We start from the raw sequence: 19,364 nt of genomic DNA, 5'->3' as shown, positions 1-19,364 counted from the left end.
ATAAAATCTTGTAGACATATTTATCCAAGTTTTAATGTTGACCATAAGGTAAGATTTTATAGACTCTTTTTAACCTTTTATAATTTTTGCAAAGAGCAGATTGGTGCTTTATAAAAAGCCTGCTACACTTTTATTTTAATGTCCAGTTTACAGAAAAACTGGATGATACCTCTTTAACTTTAGCCAGTGTTTACACACAGAATTTTCTCTCTAATATTTTAAAACTTGATTAAACCTTTAAAACAAAATATACATATTTTTAACCTTTTAATGTAGATAAATATTTATATTATTATGCCTCCTTATAATTCTTTTATCAAAAGTATATTTTATTTTCTTTATACAGCTTGCACATAAACTTTTTTTTTTTTTAGTTTTACATTCAGGAGGCCTAGTTACTTTTAAATTATACTACATTTCTTGCATAAATTCTTTTTTGTAACATTTTTCTCTTCCACGACTTTCACAGACAATTCTTTGACATGCTTTAACTTTTTGACTTATTACAAATATTTTTTTCTTTAAACAACCAGTTAATTTATTTCAGGACAAGAATTTACCATATAATACTCTTTTACATAAATTCCACCCCACTTTTTTTCTTTTCCTTTTTTTATTTTTTTTATTTTTTTGAAGATGATAACTATTCTCTTCTAAAACGAACTTCTTTTGTGTCTATGAGCTAGACTGCCTAAGGCCACAAGAATAGAAGTTAGTATAATACATATTATACTTTTAACTTTTAGCAAACTTTACTTTTGTTGAAAACCTTGTAAGTTTGGGATTTTAATTGTCCTTTGCTATTAATAAGACCTTGTTTTGTCAAAATTAATTTAGAATTGGTATAGATAGCTTTTATTTTCCTAACAGAATAGCCTCATACCTTAAGATTTTTGAGTTAGTAAGTTACTTTTTTGCTTTTTTGATTTAGGATAGTTCTGAACTGAACTAGTGAGGTGTGCTCACAATGAGGTTTCCCCTAAAAGTTATTTATTTTTATTTTTTTTTCTGTTAACAAAGCAGTTGCCACTACAGATTGAATGCTTTTGGGCCATCCACGGGTTACTGGGTTAAGGATTTTTGATAGGAAGGCCTCAGTGCTTTCAGGATACGCCCATGTTTATACTAACAACAAAGTGGTATTGGAGCAGTATACAATTACAGAGAATACTTTCAATTATCAATTACAGGTTTTAAGTTTACTTTGGCTTTTAAAGGAATAGGGTACACTTTTTCTTCTTAACTACTTGTATATATCTCTCTTTCTCTCTTTGACTTTGTCTCTTTCTCTTTGACTTTCCTTTTGCCTCTGTCTCTTCCTCTCTCTCTTCTCGCTTATGTTGGAGTTGTCTCAACCACTGTGGAGAGATCTAAAACCAGCTGTAACCAAGCATCTATGTACAGAAACTGGTCTGGGTGCCCTGGATTTACAGGGTACCTTGTGCCATACCTTTGAAACAAGGGACCTGTCCAGGCTTCCTTCTGATGGCCAACCTACTTTTAATGCTGGCCAGTCTACTTTACACTAAGTTTTAAGTTTTCCTGGTGTCATAATACTCCACAGTCTCCTTTAAATCCTTTCTTGAAAATTTTCAACATAGTTCCTAGTAGGATGGGCTTATTGTGCCTGACCCATGCTTCTTCGAGACACAACACCACGCTCACGCCACACGCACACCACAAAACAAAGAACGGGTAAAAAGGGCACACACACACTTTTGCAGTTTACAGCAAACCAAAATCAAAACCAAAATCAGAGTATCCAGAAATCCAAGCCAGATCAAAACCAAAACAAAGTATCAAGCAATCCAAGTCAAGTCAAAAACAAAAACCAAAGTGCCAATACAGGCACACCGTGGGTGATCAGGCCATGCTTGCACTCAAATAGAGTAGGCAAGTTCCCAAGACCAGTCCTGTCAAGCAATTCAAGCCAAGTCAAAACCAAAACCAAAACCAAAGTTCTGATAAAGGCACGCCATGGGTGATCAGGCCATGCTTCCACTCAAATGGAGTGGGCAAGTTCCCAAGACCAGTCCTATCAAGCAATTCAAACCAAGTCAAAACCAAAACCAAAACTAAACCAAAGTACCGATAAAGGCACGCCATGGATGATCAGACCAAGCTTCCACTCAAACGGAGTAGGCAAGTTCCAAAGACTAGTCTTACCAAGTTTTAGATGTCCAGACCCCAAGTACTAGTTCCTTCCTGGTGTTCAGCCACTGCGTTGATCCTCCATGGAGGCCTGCCACACACTGCTCTGATGACGCGTCCCACTGGGGCAAATGCCTACCCAGGAGCGCTCTCAGGATCCGCCTCTCTTGGGCTAGTCAGAGTTTCCCCAGGGATGTTCCATAAGGCAGGCTTAAACTGCCTAAGGAGCTGCCTCGACCTTCTGCCAATCATCTCACTTCCCGGTCAGGGAACCAAGTAATGTAGCAGGATGAGCTGCAGACAAAACTCCTCAGACACCAAGTTAAAGAAGGAAGTGGTTTATTTGGCCGGGGGCATCGGGCAAGACTCCTGTCTTAAGAGCTGAGCTCCCCGAGTGAGCAATTCCTGTCCCTTTTAGGGGCTCACGACTCTAAGGGGGTCCGCCTGAGAGGGTCGCGATCGATTGAGCAAGGAGGAGGTATATGACTGGGGGCTGCAGGCACCAGTAATCAGAATGAAACAGAACAGGACAGGGATTTTTACAATGCCTTCCCATACAGTGTCCGGAATCTATAGACAACATAACCAGTTAGGCCAGGGGTCGATCTTTAACTACCAGGCTTAGGTCAGGCAGGCCCAGGCCTGGTTTCAGCTCTGGCTTCTTGGTTTCGGGTCTGGTTCCTAGGCGCCGGGCTACTGCCTTTAGTTTTGCTCCTCTTTCCTTTTCTGAGTATAAATCAATATAAAACAATATAAGAAGGTCTGTCTCTCTTCTCTCAAGGTCACTCATCTGTAGGGCTGCTGTGGTTTGCTGGGGGTTCACTTCACGCCGCGTTCATCTGGTTCGCTCCCGCGCTTAGAGAGGTGTCACTCAAGGAGGCTGAAGGACAGCAAAGACAAGTGCCTTCTCCTTCATCTGGGATCTCTGACCCCAAGGGGCACCAACCCGATGCCAGTAGGATCATTCCTATATAGGGTGTCTGACAGACAAATCCTGTCAGAGGATTTCACCCAGTTGGGTGGCATGGGGAACAGGATCCATTTATGGAAGTGCTTTGACTGTCCCTTTTGGAGGGGGTGAGCTTCGCTGGGGGGAAACCCACTCATCTGGTCTATCCAGATTCCTCAGAACTACTGGAGGGAAGGCTAACTCTGCTGGTCTGCAGAGACTGTGGCCAACCCTCCCCCTAAGGGAGGCCCAGGGAGGCTTGGGTTCTGTCCCTGAGCCTTGGGCTAGAGTTGTTGGAGTTCCTGCAGGGAGGCCCCGCCCAGTGAGAAAGGATGGGGCAGGGTGAGGCCTGAAGAGGTGCTCTGGCCACAGTCTGCCACAGCCAGTGTGCTGGGCTTTGGGGAACACTTCTTGGGGACCAAGCTCTCCTGCTTCCCTGGCTCCAGCAGTGAAAAAGCATGGCCTGGAGCTATAGAGCTGGATGCTACCCTTCCCCCACCCAGGGAGCTTAGCATGTTAGACAGTAATGAGTCCCAGTGCTGGCTGTTGCCCCTTCCCCAAGGAGCTCAGACGGTTTAGGCAGCAGGCAGCTGCAGCTCTGGTGCTGGTCACCCCTCCCTTCAGGAGCTCAGCAGGCTTAGGCAGATTCCAGCAGAGAGGCTGTTGAGAATCTGCATGGCTCCAGTGTTGGGACCCTAGGCCCCAGTGGTGTAGGTTTGCAAGTGGGATCTTCCAATCTGTGGGTTGCACAGTTCCATGGAAAAAGCATGGTTTCCCCAGCTGGGTAGCATGCTCACTCACCAGTTCCCTTTGCTGGGGGGTGGGGGCCCTGCAGCCCTGTGTGGCTCTCAGGTGGGCCACTAGACCACACTGCTTTTCCTTCCTGACCGTTATTACGTCAGCCACCTAGTCAGTTTTGATGAGAGAATCTGGTTACCTTGGTTGCCAGTGAAGGATTCACACATTAATTATCATTCTTTTTGATGTGACTTTCTGATTGCTGCTGTTGCTAGTTGGCCATCTTGGTCCCACCCATCCTATCTGTGGATTTCAAGTATTTTCTTTTTTTTTTTTTTTTGAGACAGAGTCTCACTCTGTCGCCCAGGCTGGAGTGCAGTGGCCAGATCTCAGCTCACTGCAAGCTCCGCCTCCCGGGTTCACGCCATTCTCCTGCCTCAGCCTACCTAGTAGCTGGGACTACAGGTGCCCGCCACCTCACCCGGCTAATTTTTTGTATCTTTTAGTAGAGACGGGGTTTCACCGTGTTAGCCAGGATGGTCTCGATCTCCTGACCTCGTGATCCACCCATCTTGGCCTCCCAAAGTGCTGGGATCACAGGCTTGAGCCACCGCGCCCGGCCGGATTTCAAGTATTTTCTAACATATCATTCTGTATTGCTTATTAGAAAAACACACAGGTCTATGCAGAGTAGAGGATTTTCATTGTATAATTTTGAGAACAAAATGCCAATTAATGTCTAATATTAACCTTACAAATATATATATATAAAATATGCACACACAGAAATACACACATATTTACACAAATACATGTGTGCAAATATATATATAATACATATAAAACACACACATTTAAATATACTGATTTAAATATACTCATATAATTAGGCTTTATGCATTCAATTTTACTATGTGTTAAATATCTTGAGGACCCTGAAGGAGATATGTGGTTTCCACTGTAGGGGTGGAAAGGCATGATACCTTTCTTCTCTATCATAAGGGTCATGGCTGACACTCCTATAACAAAAGACAGGTTGATGAGACAAAAACATAACAAATTTAATCAAAGTTCTGCATGACATGGAACCTGAAGACCCAAAGACGCAGGGAAAAAAACATCTGTTTTTCTGCTTAGATTTGAAGATTTGACAGTCTTGTAGAAATGTAATTACACAAAGGGTGTGATCTAATGGTAATAGACTGAGGGGAGAAACACAGCAAAACCTGCCTGTTCAGATTCTTCTTGGTCTCTTTGTGTAGTATTTCTTCCTCCTTGATAGGCAGCAGGACCCCTCTGGAATGAGAGTCTTATGATCAAGACAAGGTAGGTCAGAGAATTTCTTTATAGCCAGCTCCTACACAGAAAGTGGAGGGTTGGGAGTTGTTAGAGTAACTGATCTAGGTTTCATGGCTGGCTTTGAGGAAGAGGGATTCTAGTGTCCATGACTCATCTTGGGGAAGAGGAATTCTAATTTCTGTGGTCTGCTTTGTGGGAGAAAGGTGAGTGGAAGCCATCAAGGCGTAAGGAAGTCAGAGAGAGACTTGCCTTCTGAGGTTGCTTCTAAGGCCTTCCAATCTCCTATAGCTCAAAGCACTCAGCATGCCAAAGTGCCGTAATTTGGGGTATCATTTTTGGACCCCAACACTGGCTTCTATTGAATTAGAAAATCTTTAGAGAAAAAAGATTACATTGTGGCAAATGGTCTAGATTGTGTGGTAACTATTCTTAGTGTTGTGGGGATTCAAAGAGGAAGATTCAGTGAGGACTGGCCCAAGGGGAAGTTTTTTTTTTAAACCACATTCAACACTTCAACTCTTGTTTAGTTTGGATAGAGTATGTAGGGTGTCCAGCTAAGGAAGAAAGAGAAGCAGGTGCAAGTCATTGTGAAAATTTTGGGAGGGGGTTGGTAGAGAGCTTGGAGCAGGGAGTGGTCAGGCATAGAAGCCCATACAAGGATTTATGTTGTGATACGTTGGGTGGAACATAATGCAGAGAGCCATAAAAATCAAAAAGGAAAGTTAAATCTCATATGGAATGGAATATGAAACTATTCATGTTTTAAAGCAAGTAAGAGGTTGAACAAAGAAACCTAACTAGAACATTTTGATTTTTACACAAAAGATAGCACATGATAGATACTCTTCTGGACCTAGCTACCTACCCTATTTCAGTGTCATATATGCTTCGAAAGCTTATTTTGTTTGAAATGTTGAACCATGCAAATGTGTTTTAAAAGTATTTCAAAAGAGATGTTAAAAGTATCCCAACGTTGTTCATCTTCTCAAGTTAATTTAATCTTTTGACACATTTTAACAAATTTGCATGACTTAAAAGCCAAGAGTAAGTGAGGCATTTGTTTCAAAGATACAGGACATCAATAGTGTATTATGAGAGAGATGTTAAAGGGAAAAAATATCACTAGACTTCAGTGTATGTTTTTATCTCTTAAACTATATCCTGGAGATCTTTCCATATCAGAGCATAGAGATCATCATCATTCCATTTTTACAGCTGCATAGTATTCCATTGCATGACCATGTAGGCCATCTCACCTGCATTTGAGTGTACCTGTGTGAGTGGTCCTGGGGCAGGATTGGTAAGGTCAAGAGTGGACACACTGGTGGCCTCAGTAGATCACCCCAGATTCTCCTCTGTGGGAGTTATACAGTTCTGCACTTCTACCAGCAGTATCTAAGAGTATCTGTCCCCTAGCGTTTGTCCAACTGAGGATGTTCAACTTTTGAAGTTGGTCAATATAATAGCTAAGAAATATTATTTAAATGTAGTTTTCATTTGCATTTCTTTTACAATGTGATTTCAAAGTTAAGGGAAAGATCTGATGTGAAAGGAAAGCTTATGAGTTTAGCCTTTAGCCTGTTGCAATTAGGGAAAATGAGAAACATCTAAGAGAATAGGAGTTCTGGCAAAACAGCAGGACCACTGAAGGGGCAATTTGAAAGTAATCATTGTATTTTTAGGATCCGATTATTTAAGGTGTGTGTTTTTTTCTTAAAAATCAAGCAGCTTGATATAAACCAGTATTACGACAAATATCACTAAACTTTATTTTCTTTGCAGTGCTTTCATATTTTTGTTCATCAAAAGTGAAATACCAAATAACACGTGTTCCGTGGATACCACTCCATTAATAACAGAGCCTGTGAGTATAGTATGAGAGACAACTTGATTTGAAACATAAAATTAAGATAAATGGAAAATACATAAATTTTAAACACAGATGAAAAAGTGGTATTTGCTCATCACTCCTGGCTATGTAAAATATCTTAGCTTATTTATTGTGACTAGGTCTATGTAGCAATCAATCAGTATTTCCATAGTTGAGCTTCTCAGCTAGCACACAGGTTTATTTATTTTGATTAACAGATCTCTACTAGGTGATATATATATATATATAACCCCATGTTTTGTAATGATTTAAAGATTCCTACAATAGAGGAACCCTAAATACTGCAGAGGAATGTGAAAGTAACTTTAGAAAGGAGGAGGAAGGAGGTTTTGAAGTTGGCCCAGGGGAGAATAGACCATAGGAAGCCCACGAAAGGTAAGTGAAGTCGTATGAGAGTAGGAATTGTATCCCATTCTACCCAAAGTGAAAAACAGAAAAGATGATAGGAGTCACTGTTTTGACCTTGAAGAATCTAAATTAGTCTGGAATAGTAAATCTGAGTGAAATAGGAGCAACTTTTTAAAGGGACCTGATAAAGCACAAGTGTCAGCAGCTACATATACAAAAGAGACTTCAGGGCAAAGCCCCATTGCCATGAACCCAGGCCCTAATCCTTCTCATCTCAAGAAATCTCTCCTGTCTGCCCTCTGAATCCAGTGCTCCTCACCCCCAGTGGGGTATTGCCCCTTCGCAGGGTGCTTATCTACCCCTTACTTCAAAATTAATCTTTTCTCCTTTCCTTCTTCCCCTATCAAAACTTTTATCAACTAAAACCTTAGTTAAATTGATGCTAAAGTTGAATAGTAATTAGCTTAAGTGTAAAGAGAAGAGGCTTATTAATCCACAGGCATCTCTAATCAGGGAAATGTTTCAGGGAGAAGGGAGGATTTGGCTTTGGGAAAGGGTTCCTTGCCTGCTTCAGCGATCCAGACACCTCCTGCCCAACCATCCACCAAAACAATGGAAGAAAATAATAAAATAAATGCATTTTGGTAAAAGATACACAGTAGGTTAACTGCCTGAGATTTTTCTAGGCAGTAAGTTTAAAGATCCATAAACAGCATGATTGATGGGTATACAAACATGTATCATGAGCTCCTTACAGTGAAAGAAACCGTTATTGCCAAAGGAAAACTTGACTTAGCACATAACAAAGAATTCAGACCTACTTTCTTGTCTCTTACAAAAAGAGTAAGAGTACAATATCAAGAATACTTCAGCTGGCCAGGCGTGGTGGCTCATGCCCATAATCCCAGCACTGTGGGAAGCCAAGGTGGGCAGATCACCTGAGATCAGGAGTTCAAGACCAGCCTGTCCAACATGGTGAAACTCTATCTCTACTAAAAATACCAAAAAAAAGAAAAAAAATGAGCTGGTTGTGGTGGTACGCACCTGTAATCCCAGCTACTTGGGAGGCTGAGGCAGGAGAATCAATTGAACCTGGAAGGAGGAGGTTGCAGTGAGTCAAGATCACACCACTGCACTCCAGCCTGGGCAATAGGAGTGAAACTCCATCTCAAAAAAAAAAAAAAAGAAAAGAAAAAGAAAAGAGAAAAAGAACACTTCGGCTAAGAGGCAGTATTATAATATACTCCCCTTATCCACAGGGGATATGTTCCAAGACGCCCAAGGAATGCCTGAAACCACAGATAGTACCAAACCCTATACATAGTATTTCTTTGTATCTGATCACTAAGACAGCTACTAAGTGACTCGGGGGCAGGCAGTGTATACAGTATGGATAGGCTGGACATAGGAATCATTCACATTCCAGGTGAGATGGAGAGGGACGATGCAGGGTTTCATCACACTATTCAGAACAGTGTGCAATTGAAAACTTACGAATTATTCATTTCCAGAATTTTTCATTTAATATCTTTGGACTACTGTTGACAGTGGGTAACTGAAACCACAGAAAGTGAAACTACAGATAAGGGAGGGATACTGTAATTCCACAGTAGAAATATGAATTTGCTCATAATTTTTCCTGACTTAGAATATCAGCCTCATAGTGAAACATGGCTTGGAATATTTTATTAACTAATTAGGTAAAAAAAAAAATCATTGTAAGAAATGCTCATTGATCTTAAGCATTCCATAGGAGGAGAGTCTAATTTCCTTACAGATTATACAGACCATTAAAATATGCAAATGAAACACAAGTTAATAAATTTTATTAGTTTTTATAGGTGTATCACAATAGCCACATATTAAATGTGAGAATTTGAAATGGAGGACTTGCCAACTGCCAAGTCATCCTAAATGAAAGAGGAAAGAATTATAAATAGTTGAGTTTAGAGATATCAGAATGCATAGGTGACATGTTTATTATATTTTAAAGCATGTTTGAAAGAGAAGAGAAAAACACTAGAAATATTATCACCAGTGTGATTATCAATTGAATGCTCTTTTTGTTTTAATTTGGGCCAATGTTTTCAATAGGTGATCAACAAAACTCAAGACCCCTGTTCCTGGGTGGATAAACTTTCTACAGTACACCACCGCATAGTGTAAGGAGAGGTTACTTCTTTGCTCTATTATTCTGTTTCATATTTGGTTAAAGCAGTGATTACCAGCATGAAGTAATGTTCATCTGAGTTCAAGAAGAAAATAGTAATGCAAGCTTTGACTTCTATCTCCATGCAGCAAGGTTTTGTTTGTCCCCTGCTGAATTTTAGGTACAGATGCCCTTGAGCTCAACTGCTTTGAGTAATTACTAAATCATTGCATTTCTCTCCAGATGATAAGTAGATAATAAAAGCAACCTAATTTTGCATGACTTGTGTAGCTAAAGTAAAAGAGGTAGTATTGTGACCAACCTGCTCTCAGCAGTCACAATCAGATTAGGCAATAAGCTTGTCTAGCACTGCACCACCCAGGATGTCCACCCTACTCTGGGAATCCCCACACTCCTGTATTTAGACAGTTATATAATTCCAGACATTCATTGTCAAATATAGTGGAATATTCTGTGTCCGTGTGGGTCCTACTCCCTCTATCTCCATAAGGACTCAGAGAGTTGGGCTCAACATCAGTCCCTCTACTTTACAGTGTTTTTTTTTGTTGTTGTTGTTTTTGTCATTGTTCTGTTTTGGTTTTTGGACTTCCAAATAAATATGAAAATACACACTAGTCTATAGCTTGCATTTTACATTTGATGGCTGCTTTAAACTTCATGTGGTGGCACCTTTTGACTCAAGAATAGAAAATCTTCTTTTTGATAGTATATATACTATCTTTACAGGGGAAAAAGCAGCACCTGACACATAGTAGATAATAAATATTTGAATAATTTGAATGAATGAAAGAGTAACCACCTTTGGAAGAAATAAATATGTTGCTGGTTTTGCATCAGAATAAAACCAATCTTTCAAACAAAAAATTTTTTCAAATTTTTTTTCACAAAATCTCCCCTTCATTAAGATATTTGTTAAGAAAAATATTGTTAGTTGTCTTGTAATTAGCTAGGCCTAAAGTCTTCTCTGTGTTTGGGATGCTCCATGGCTATGAAGTCCAGACCTCACATGACACAAGGATTTCCACTATGAGTAGAACATGTTGCCAAGGTGGTCTTGTGAGTTTGTGCAGGCTCATATTACTTATAGTACTATTTAAATTGACTAAGTTAGTTTTTAAGCTTTGGAGGGAATTGTTTTTGCCTACAACTGTTTTCTGTTTGGAGGGTTTTTTTGTGTGATTTTTTGTTTTTTTTAGAGACAAGGTCTCACTCTGTCGCCTGGGCTGGAGTGCAGTGGCAAAGTGCTGGGATTACAGGCGAAAGCCACCACGCCTGGCCTGTTTTCTGTCTTCTGTCATCGTCCTTTGTGTTAACTTCAAGGAACTGTTCCAAAATATGAATCACCTCCCCCTACAATCATTGGAAATGCTTGCTTCATGCAGATACAGTCCAATTCTGACTCCAGTGCTGAAAATGAAACATTTTCTTTTTATGAAAAGGAATGTTTTGTCTGAAATACCCAGATTATTTAATTAAATCAGCACTTCCTCTTGACCATGGCATTGACAACTAAGGCATAGGCAAGTTCATGGATTTCAATAGCTGTTTTCAACAAACATGCATTTAGTACTTAGTCTGTCCTAGTTCTGTGCTGAATAGTATGGCCTGTTAAAATTTTTAAAAAAGCATAAAGCATGGTGTCAGTATATAGATATCTCAGTTTAATTAGAGTGCCAAATTTATTTATGTAGACTGTACAACTGTAGCAATATTCTCATTCATGTAATAACAACTTATAATCCATTTTAATTTCTATAAATCATGTACTTCTAAAATTAGACACTGGTGGACCGAAGCTGTCCTAGTCCTGATGCCACTTTAATAGTGCAGGGTATTTCTGTGACTTCTGTCAGTCACAGAGCTTGAGATAAATGGGTGCTTTTTGCCTGTTTGTGATTTGCCTTTTGAAGCATGTTTATGATTCCATTTGTACGTTTGTGAGAAATATTGCTTTGGGCAAGATTAATAGTGATTTATTTGTTTTGTAAGGGGCTGCAGTCTTGCAGTGATATCTGGCGTACTCTATGGATCTACATTTGTGCCAATCATCTATATCAAGGACCACAGCAAAAGAAATGATAGTATATATGCAGGGGCAAGCCAATATGGTGAGAATAAAAAGTTATCTTACTTTATTAATATATATTTGTATGAATATAAAAAGAATTGTGATAATAGTAAATATTGATGGGTCGATTCAATCTTTCTTTGTCATTGTAAGTGGTGAATTAGAAAGGCACTGAAGACAAAAAATAATAAAGGATTGAGTATTTTCGTATGATCTTTAACACACAAATGCAACCAACTTTAGTCAGGACTCTTTTCAACTACTTGGATCTTACATGGCTTCTGACTTTCCAGTAAGATTTGGAAATTATTTTTCAGTTAGATGATCTCTGGGAAAATATGTACACTTCTGCTCTTTTAAAAAGGCTAAAGTATAGTGTATAGTACTTTAAAATCAGGTAAAGGTTAATGTATAGCCTATATGGTCAGAGGATATTATTTTTCAAGCACAGAGTCCTGCACTGGAAGGCCCAGCGTAATGTTTCCTGTTAATCTCTCAGTTTCCACTGATAGAATTAATCTCCCAGGAGTAAACACAATACTATATGCAATAGCCTTGTACAGGTTCAAAAGGAGATGAATGAGTGTTTACTTTGGGGATCCTCTGATTATGTTGCAGCATGACTTACACCCATGAAATGATAAGAGAATAAGATTATTCATAAAGTTCTAAATCAGATGGCACAGAAAATTAATGTGACCTCTGTTCAGATAAAGGAGAATTTGGAGGGCAAAATTCATGGGGGAAAAATTATTAAAGAAGTGGAGATTTGAACTCAACTTTAACAGAAAGGATAGACTGAGTTGATGCCATAGTTTCCGTCTTCTTTTTTGTAGTTAGCCCCATGTATATTATTCAAACCTTTTATTGATTTCCTTCTTTTGTTAAAATTTTACGCAAATACTTTTTTGCATTTTACAAAAGACAAAACTAACAAAATAGAATAGCATAGGATAAATTAAAATAAGGTCTCACTAAAGAAAGAAAAACAAGAATGGGTGTATAAAAGGAACCAGAAATGAGTCTAAAATCCTTGTACTATATTTGCATACTTGCTAGAAAGGAGGCGTAAATTTGGCTCTTAGAGTCCTTGTAGGCACAAGGGAAATCAGATCAGTCTCATGATTCAATGAGCACAAGATAAAAAAAAAACTAATTGTTCAGGAGCACAGATGTTCTTGGTACAGGGACATAATAAACAATGTCCTCAACAATCTCTACACAAAGAGAACAATGGCTTCTTAGGGGTCTTGCTTGTGACAACTCTGAATGTAATGTGATGGGAACACTTTATCCCAGTTTATTCAAAAATAATTAGGGAGGATTATTTTTTATTTCATTTATTTAACAACACATATGTACTATGTGATCTGTCCTAAGTATTTTATAAATACTCGGTTAATTCTCATAGCAACTAATACCCTTATTATCTTAGTTTTACATTTGAGAAAATTAAGACAGAGACATGAGATGATTTGTCCAAGCCCCAAAGTTAGTGAGCATTGAAATGAGGATTTGCACCCAGGTGGTCTATGCTTTTAATCACTGTATTTTGCTTTCCTTTGTGGTGGTCCATATACAGATGTATTGCCCTTACATGATCCAGAAGTAGGATTTAAGACTTAGAGCAACAGACAAACTCTCTGTCTGTTAAGCTTTACTTCCTAAACATGGCCACTCATCTTTGTCAAAATTTTAGGGGACAGAAACATTGAGTCCAACATGGCTTTCCCAGCCAAGAACCTGTAGTGCACCCATCTGTGTGGCCACAGTCCCATCTGCTTAAACAGTCAGTGGAGTTGGAATTTTTCCGAGATTGGGCCACCATCATGTGATATTAACTCCCCCATGTACTTAGGTTTATAATCAACAATTGAATAAAACCCTCTCTGGATTAACTTCCTGAATAGCCTTCTGTACAGCTGTCATCTGCAACAGAGATGCTGGTCTCCACATTCATCAATGGATCCTATTAAAATTAGCACCCCCAATTTTTTTCATTCACATCTTCACTGTGGTCAACCTGAGGATTTGCTATAATTTCTATTGTCATTAGTAAAATTAGGCCTGAATGCCTATTTTTAAAAGGGAGGTATTAACATCATAGTTACATAATTCATTGTTTCTTATTTAGCTTTACCAGATGATCATAAAAACTAGCCTTTAGTTTTGATTATAGTAACAAATTTACTACTTAGTGTATCTAGATTTTAAATATATTAATTAAAATTCTATATGAACAGCATGTAGAAAACTAGGATGATTAAATATAATTAATGGTTTTGGGGGGTTTTTTTGTTTTTTTTTTGAGACCGAGCCTCGCTCTGTCGCCCAGGCTGGAGTTCAGTGGCATGATCTCCGCTCACTGCAAGCTCCGCCTCCTGGGTTCACGCCATTCTCCTGCCTCAGCCTCCCGAGTAGCTAGGACTACAGGCTCCTGCCACCACACAAGGCTAATTTTTTGTGTTTTTAGTAGAGGCGGTGTTTCACCGTGTTAACCAGGATGGTCTTGATCTCCTGACCTCATGATCCACCCAACTCAGCCTCCCAAAGTGCTAGGATTACAGGTGTGAGCCACTGCGCCCAGCCTGATTAATGGTTTCTTTACCTTTAAGGTTAATTTTGGTGAGTTTATTTTCAGAAATCTAAATATATCTGGAATGATGAAAATGGTGTTTGAGAGTTTTTAATCTCTATTTTCAGATTTAGACTATGTTTTTGCACACTTCAGTGGCATCTTTCTTACAAGTACTGTCTACTTTCTGGCCTACTGCATAGCCATGAAAAATAGTCCTAAACTATATCCTGAAGCAGTCCTACCAGGTAAGAATATGTACTACAGATCTTACTATATGAAAGTATCATCTACAACTCATTTAACTTGAATACGTTTCTTCTGGAAACAAAGCCATCCTCTGTGTGTATGTGTGGTGTATTTGTGTTTGTGTGTGTGTGTGTGTGTGTGTTCATTCCCCCTAATTACTTTTTCCCAGTTCACCACCAAATATGAGGTATTTTAAATCCTTGAAACTGAATATGAAATGTTGGCCATTATTACAGAACCTAAAACTTAAACAATAAATCTATTAATAAGATATTTCCTGTGCCAAACATCTTCTGTATTGAACTTCATTCTTTACTATTTCTTTTTCACTATCTAAGGGTTCATATATCAACAAATAGGAATACGCAATAACTTGGGAAAACAGTTTCTACAAAATGTAAGAAGAGATTGTGATGACTTCAGAAAAGACATATGTTAAACATACATGCTTTTGGACTTAATTCATTAGGCATTGATCGTTTTTTTAAAAAAATCTCATTTAGGAGTTTATTATAATTCAATTTGGAATGTAGGTCCACAAGTAAAATCTTTTAAAGGCAAAAATAAAGCATAAGTCAGAGACTTGTTCTGAATGCCTAACAGATTTATGCTAAAGAATGCCACCATATAGAAAATGCTAGAATACTTTACTGAATGCCTAGCTAAAGTACTGTGAAAGTTTTAGCTGGTATTTTTACTTAAATACTATAGGGTTTTTATTTGTTTGTTTTGTTTTGTTTTGTTTTCTTGGCCGTAGCATCATTCTGATTCATTTTATTAATATCTATGGGTTACAGTAAATGATATTTGCAGAGAATGTTCGGGTTCAGTATGTCCCCTAGGCCCCTTTTCACCACCCAATCTCTACCTCTTTTACTACTGTGGATACTTTAATACCGATAATGTGAAAGCATCGATCACTCTACCCATAGCAGGCAAGAGTAGAGAAATTACCTGATCCTAAAATAACAATAAAACACAGCTCAAAATTCCATATTGGCCAACAACATTGATCGGAATGTATTTATACGTGCACTTTGATATTCCTGTTGTAGCTCAAGTGTGAGTTCTTCAGGAGGGAAACATGGTCTGCAAATGTGTGTTGTCTTTGTGTTTCAGGATTCCTGTCAGGAGTACTTTGGGCAATAGCTACCTGCTGTTGGTTCATAGCAAATCACTCTCTGAGTGCTGTGGTCAGTTTTCCAATAATCACTGCTGTAAGTAGCTGAACTGTTTCTCCAAATTTTCATTTTATAAATGTAATCCCAATTTTTCTGAAGCACTGTTAGGGTATCACTAAAGACTGTCATGGAGTTTGATATTTTAGGAGTGCAATGAATGGATTCAGATAGACAAAGTGACCTTCTTGAATCTTCATGTGCTTGATTGCTAAGGAACATTTCTCACCTCATTTTAGCAGGGCTATTAATCCTTAATCTTTAATACCCTTGCAGTTTTTGGTTTGATTGGTTTATCTAATGTCATTTTAGAGACATCGTAATTTGCTATTTATAACTATTATGCTCTCCTTATATAAAAGTTTATAAATATAAAAAATGATTTTATGCCTATTACCACATCAATGTCTTGACAATTCTGTGAGATTGAAAGTACTTCAGACACCTCTTCCTATGGTACTTCACTGTGTTTTTCTTTTGTTTTGTGTGTGGGGGGGGGGGGTTGTTTATTTGTTTTGTTTTTTGTTTTTTTTTTGCCCACGCTGGAGTGCAGTTGTACGATCTCGGTTCACTGCAAGCTCTGCCTCCTGGGTTCATGCCATTCTCCTGCCTCAGCCTCCCGATACTTCACTGTTTTTAAGCAAAACTTTCTGAAAGTGCTAAAGCAAGGTGTTGTCTCTGGATGATACCACTTATTACAGCATACTTAATACAATTTGCTTCATCCGTTTTTTTAGGTGCCAATGATATAAAACATAGATAATAGAAAAACTTTTTTTACATAGGCAAAATAAGTACTCGTAAGATTATTCCCATTTTGAAGATGAGAAAATTGAGGCAATAGCTAAGAATATATCTGAAGTCACATAGCTAGGGAAAATCCGAAGACTTTTAAGTCCAGGGTTCCCAGTACACAGTGCTACTTTCTGCCATCAGCATGGAATCTAATTTAGAATTTGTTTCAGGTTTACTAAGGTACTAGGACTGATATACACATATAGGAACTGCTTTCATTTGGGCTTTTAGGTCTACCCTAGATATTGTAGATTGCTAACCAGCATTCAACTGCATCCCCTGCTTCCAAAATCATCATCACTAACAAAATTTATCTAAAACATTTTAGTGTTTGCATACCTGTGTAAAGCTAGAAAACTGATTTTTTAGAAATAATGTCTAGTCTAAAAACCATTGATAAAATTTGATATAAACCCTGGGTATCAAACAGTATATTTTGACAGTTCTACTCTGTAAAATAGTTAACTTTCAAATGTAACTAAATTCAAATAATAAAGGACTTTTTCTTTAAAATTTAAAGAACCCACATTTTAACATTTTTAATTCTGCTGAGGGAAAATCTAGCAAGTTATGAAGAATTTCTGTAGGTCTAAACTCTTCACAATTGAAATGGCAAAGGACCCAAATTCTTTCCAACAAGGGATTTGTTCCTCCTTATTTCAAGGACACTTAATCTTAGAAGTGACAGGCAGTGAGTGTAAAGTTTACCTGTTAAATGCACAAAAGCAAATTTGTAGAGAGAAGTATACAGTATGATGTGTCCCTTGGCTATAGATGCAAATGTTATTTGAAAATATTGAATTCCACTACATAAGGAGGAATAATATTTATTAAAATAGGACAAGTCATTATTTACATCAAATGCAAACTTTTATCTTTATCATATGATAGTGATTTTTTTTCTTTTACTCAAATTATAGTATTGAGCAGATGTGAGTTCTCCAAGAAGGTTTTGAGACAATTTTTTCTAAAATACACAGATGCAATTAAGCCACACATACAAATAGAAATACAAACACAAATAAAAAATAAAACCGTGGTAAAGACAAGAAAGGGAGCAAATAGTGTAAACGGCAAATAGTTGCTGTGATTAAACATTAAACTTTACTTAGTGTTTTCAAAAGGATAATGCAATGGGGTAAGTAATTCTTATTATTAGCAGCATATTATTTCCTCAGAACAGACCAATTACTTCTTTTTTGCGTTGAATTCTTAGTAGAATTTATCATATGGGATCTCTTAAAGGCAACATTGAAAAACAAACAGGATCCTTCACAAAACTTTTATAGTAGAAAGACAGTTGGTTTTTCTACCATTGTTTCTTGTTTTGAGTTAGAATAAAGACTGAGGACAAAATGAAAGGCTAATTCAAAGGAAATAAACCACTGAAGTAGGTGGGTGTGGGCAGAGGATCAGTGAGAGTGGTCACTGTGGCTTTCGGCGACCTGCCCATCACAGAGATTATTCTTGAAAAACTGTAATGGAAGCAGAGCTTTCTCACTCACCAGGTGTAACTTTCTTACCTTGTGCGCTTGGTGCTTGTTATCTGGGAAGGACAGGTATTTGGAGTTGGTGAAGGAATAGGTCCCTATTGCTACCAGGCCTTTGCTTGGTTTTATTTTAGTCACTTTATCCAAGGACAACCTTATCTACAGACAGAAAAGATTTAGTCCCTACCCTCAACAATCTTATAGTCTTCATTGTTTTATTTTTTTGGAAGGGCTAGATTTTTTAAACTTTTTTAAACATAAAATGTCAAACTAACCTATCACCTAGTTTCAACAATTATGAATATGGTCAATCAATTTTATCAGAATACATTTTTAATATCCCAGCAGTGCTTTTCTTCCCAGGTATACATATTCCCGTAGTTATATATCCAGTGGTAACTAGACTGAGTTTCCTGAAAGTAGTATCCATTTTGTTTATTAGCAAATAACATTCCATTTAAAAAGCCAAAAGAAAAAAGAAAGAAAGAAAAAAGTCACCTAGCAGGAGCTGTTACCTCTGCTCCACGTCTTCCTTGACAATTCTAAACTGAATCAGCTTATTCTCAAGATAGGAGCGAGTTCACTTTGTTTTCAAAAGCTGATTTACACCTAGCATACATTAATTTACAAAAGGAAAATACACAATCCAAATTACCAACTGTTGTATCTCCTATTAAGATATCCTTCCTATTTGGCTCTCCGTGGCCTGAATCAAAGAGTCAGTACATACCTTGACCTACGCTTGCATTACTTTTACCAAAGCACCCTTCCTATAACCACATTACTCACAATAACTCTTAGGCCATGCCTAAACTCATATTTAGAAAACAATCAGACAAGAGTCTTCAAAGGTCAATGAAACCCCGTGGTATTGTCCTGTACCATGTTCTCTGAAGGGAAATGGATTTTCAGATTAAAAATTATTGAGTGATTAGCATAACATTAATATGGTACCCTGTTCTATTGTTTCCTCCTATTCTGCTGAAAGTTAGTGTGGGGTTGCCTAAAAGACCCATATGCTTCTTTTATGATTTGGATTTTGAGGCTTAGGAACTTATATCATTGATAAAAGACAGTTCCTTTGACCTATTTCTCTGGCTTTTTTGGTGTTGACTTTCCAGATACTGATAAACAGAGAGGAGTGTATTCTTTTGCTTCACTTACACACCAAGAGTGGAATCAAACGTTGTTGACTCAGTTCTTTAGACAGTTGGAGTAGTAATAGGGGAAAAACATTTTGAAATCTATTTAAAACTCTTCCAGAGTTTCTCAGGGTTTGAAGAGCAATCATAAAAATGCTAATACAATACACCTTCTCTACAAAGACCACAATTAACCCACATTCCAATTTTCTTCATTCTCAGCTAAGAAGAATTACCACCAAACTTGAATAGCTTAAAGTTTACAAATTACAGAATCATTCCTTTTCTTTACCTGTTTCTTCTCATTTCCTCTGTCCCATG

The 19,364-nt window shown here is 37.9% G+C and overlaps 1 protein-coding gene across 3 annotated transcripts in view; it reads left to right on the top strand.

The window, feature by feature from the left end:
- Nucleotides 1–19,364, top strand: part of TMEM144 (transmembrane protein 144) — a 70,139-nt gene that overhangs the window by 38,970 nt on the left and 11,805 nt on the right. For all 3 annotated transcript variants that reach the window (XM_017859697.1, XM_017859695.1, XM_017859696.1), the window contains exons 6-10: nucleotides 6,920–7,001; nucleotides 9,471–9,538; nucleotides 11,536–11,654; nucleotides 14,318–14,437; nucleotides 15,558–15,655. In XM_017859697.1, coding sequence (XP_017715186.1) covers nucleotides 6,920–7,001; nucleotides 9,471–9,538; nucleotides 11,536–11,654; nucleotides 14,318–14,437; nucleotides 15,558–15,655 — 487 coding nt within the window. The remainder of the gene's footprint in view (nucleotides 1–6,919; nucleotides 7,002–9,470; nucleotides 9,539–11,535; nucleotides 11,655–14,317; nucleotides 14,438–15,557; nucleotides 15,656–19,364) is intronic.

Source organism: Rhinopithecus bieti, unplaced genomic scaffold (assembly GCF_001698545.2).
Source record: "Rhinopithecus bieti isolate Rb0 unplaced genomic scaffold, ASM169854v2 scaffold_50922, whole genome shotgun sequence".
NCBI classification, from domain to species: Eukaryota; Metazoa; Chordata; class Mammalia; order Primates; family Cercopithecidae; genus Rhinopithecus; species Rhinopithecus bieti.
The sequence above is the reverse complement of the archived record's forward strand: the minus strand, read 5'-3'. Positions and strand labels throughout refer to the sequence as shown.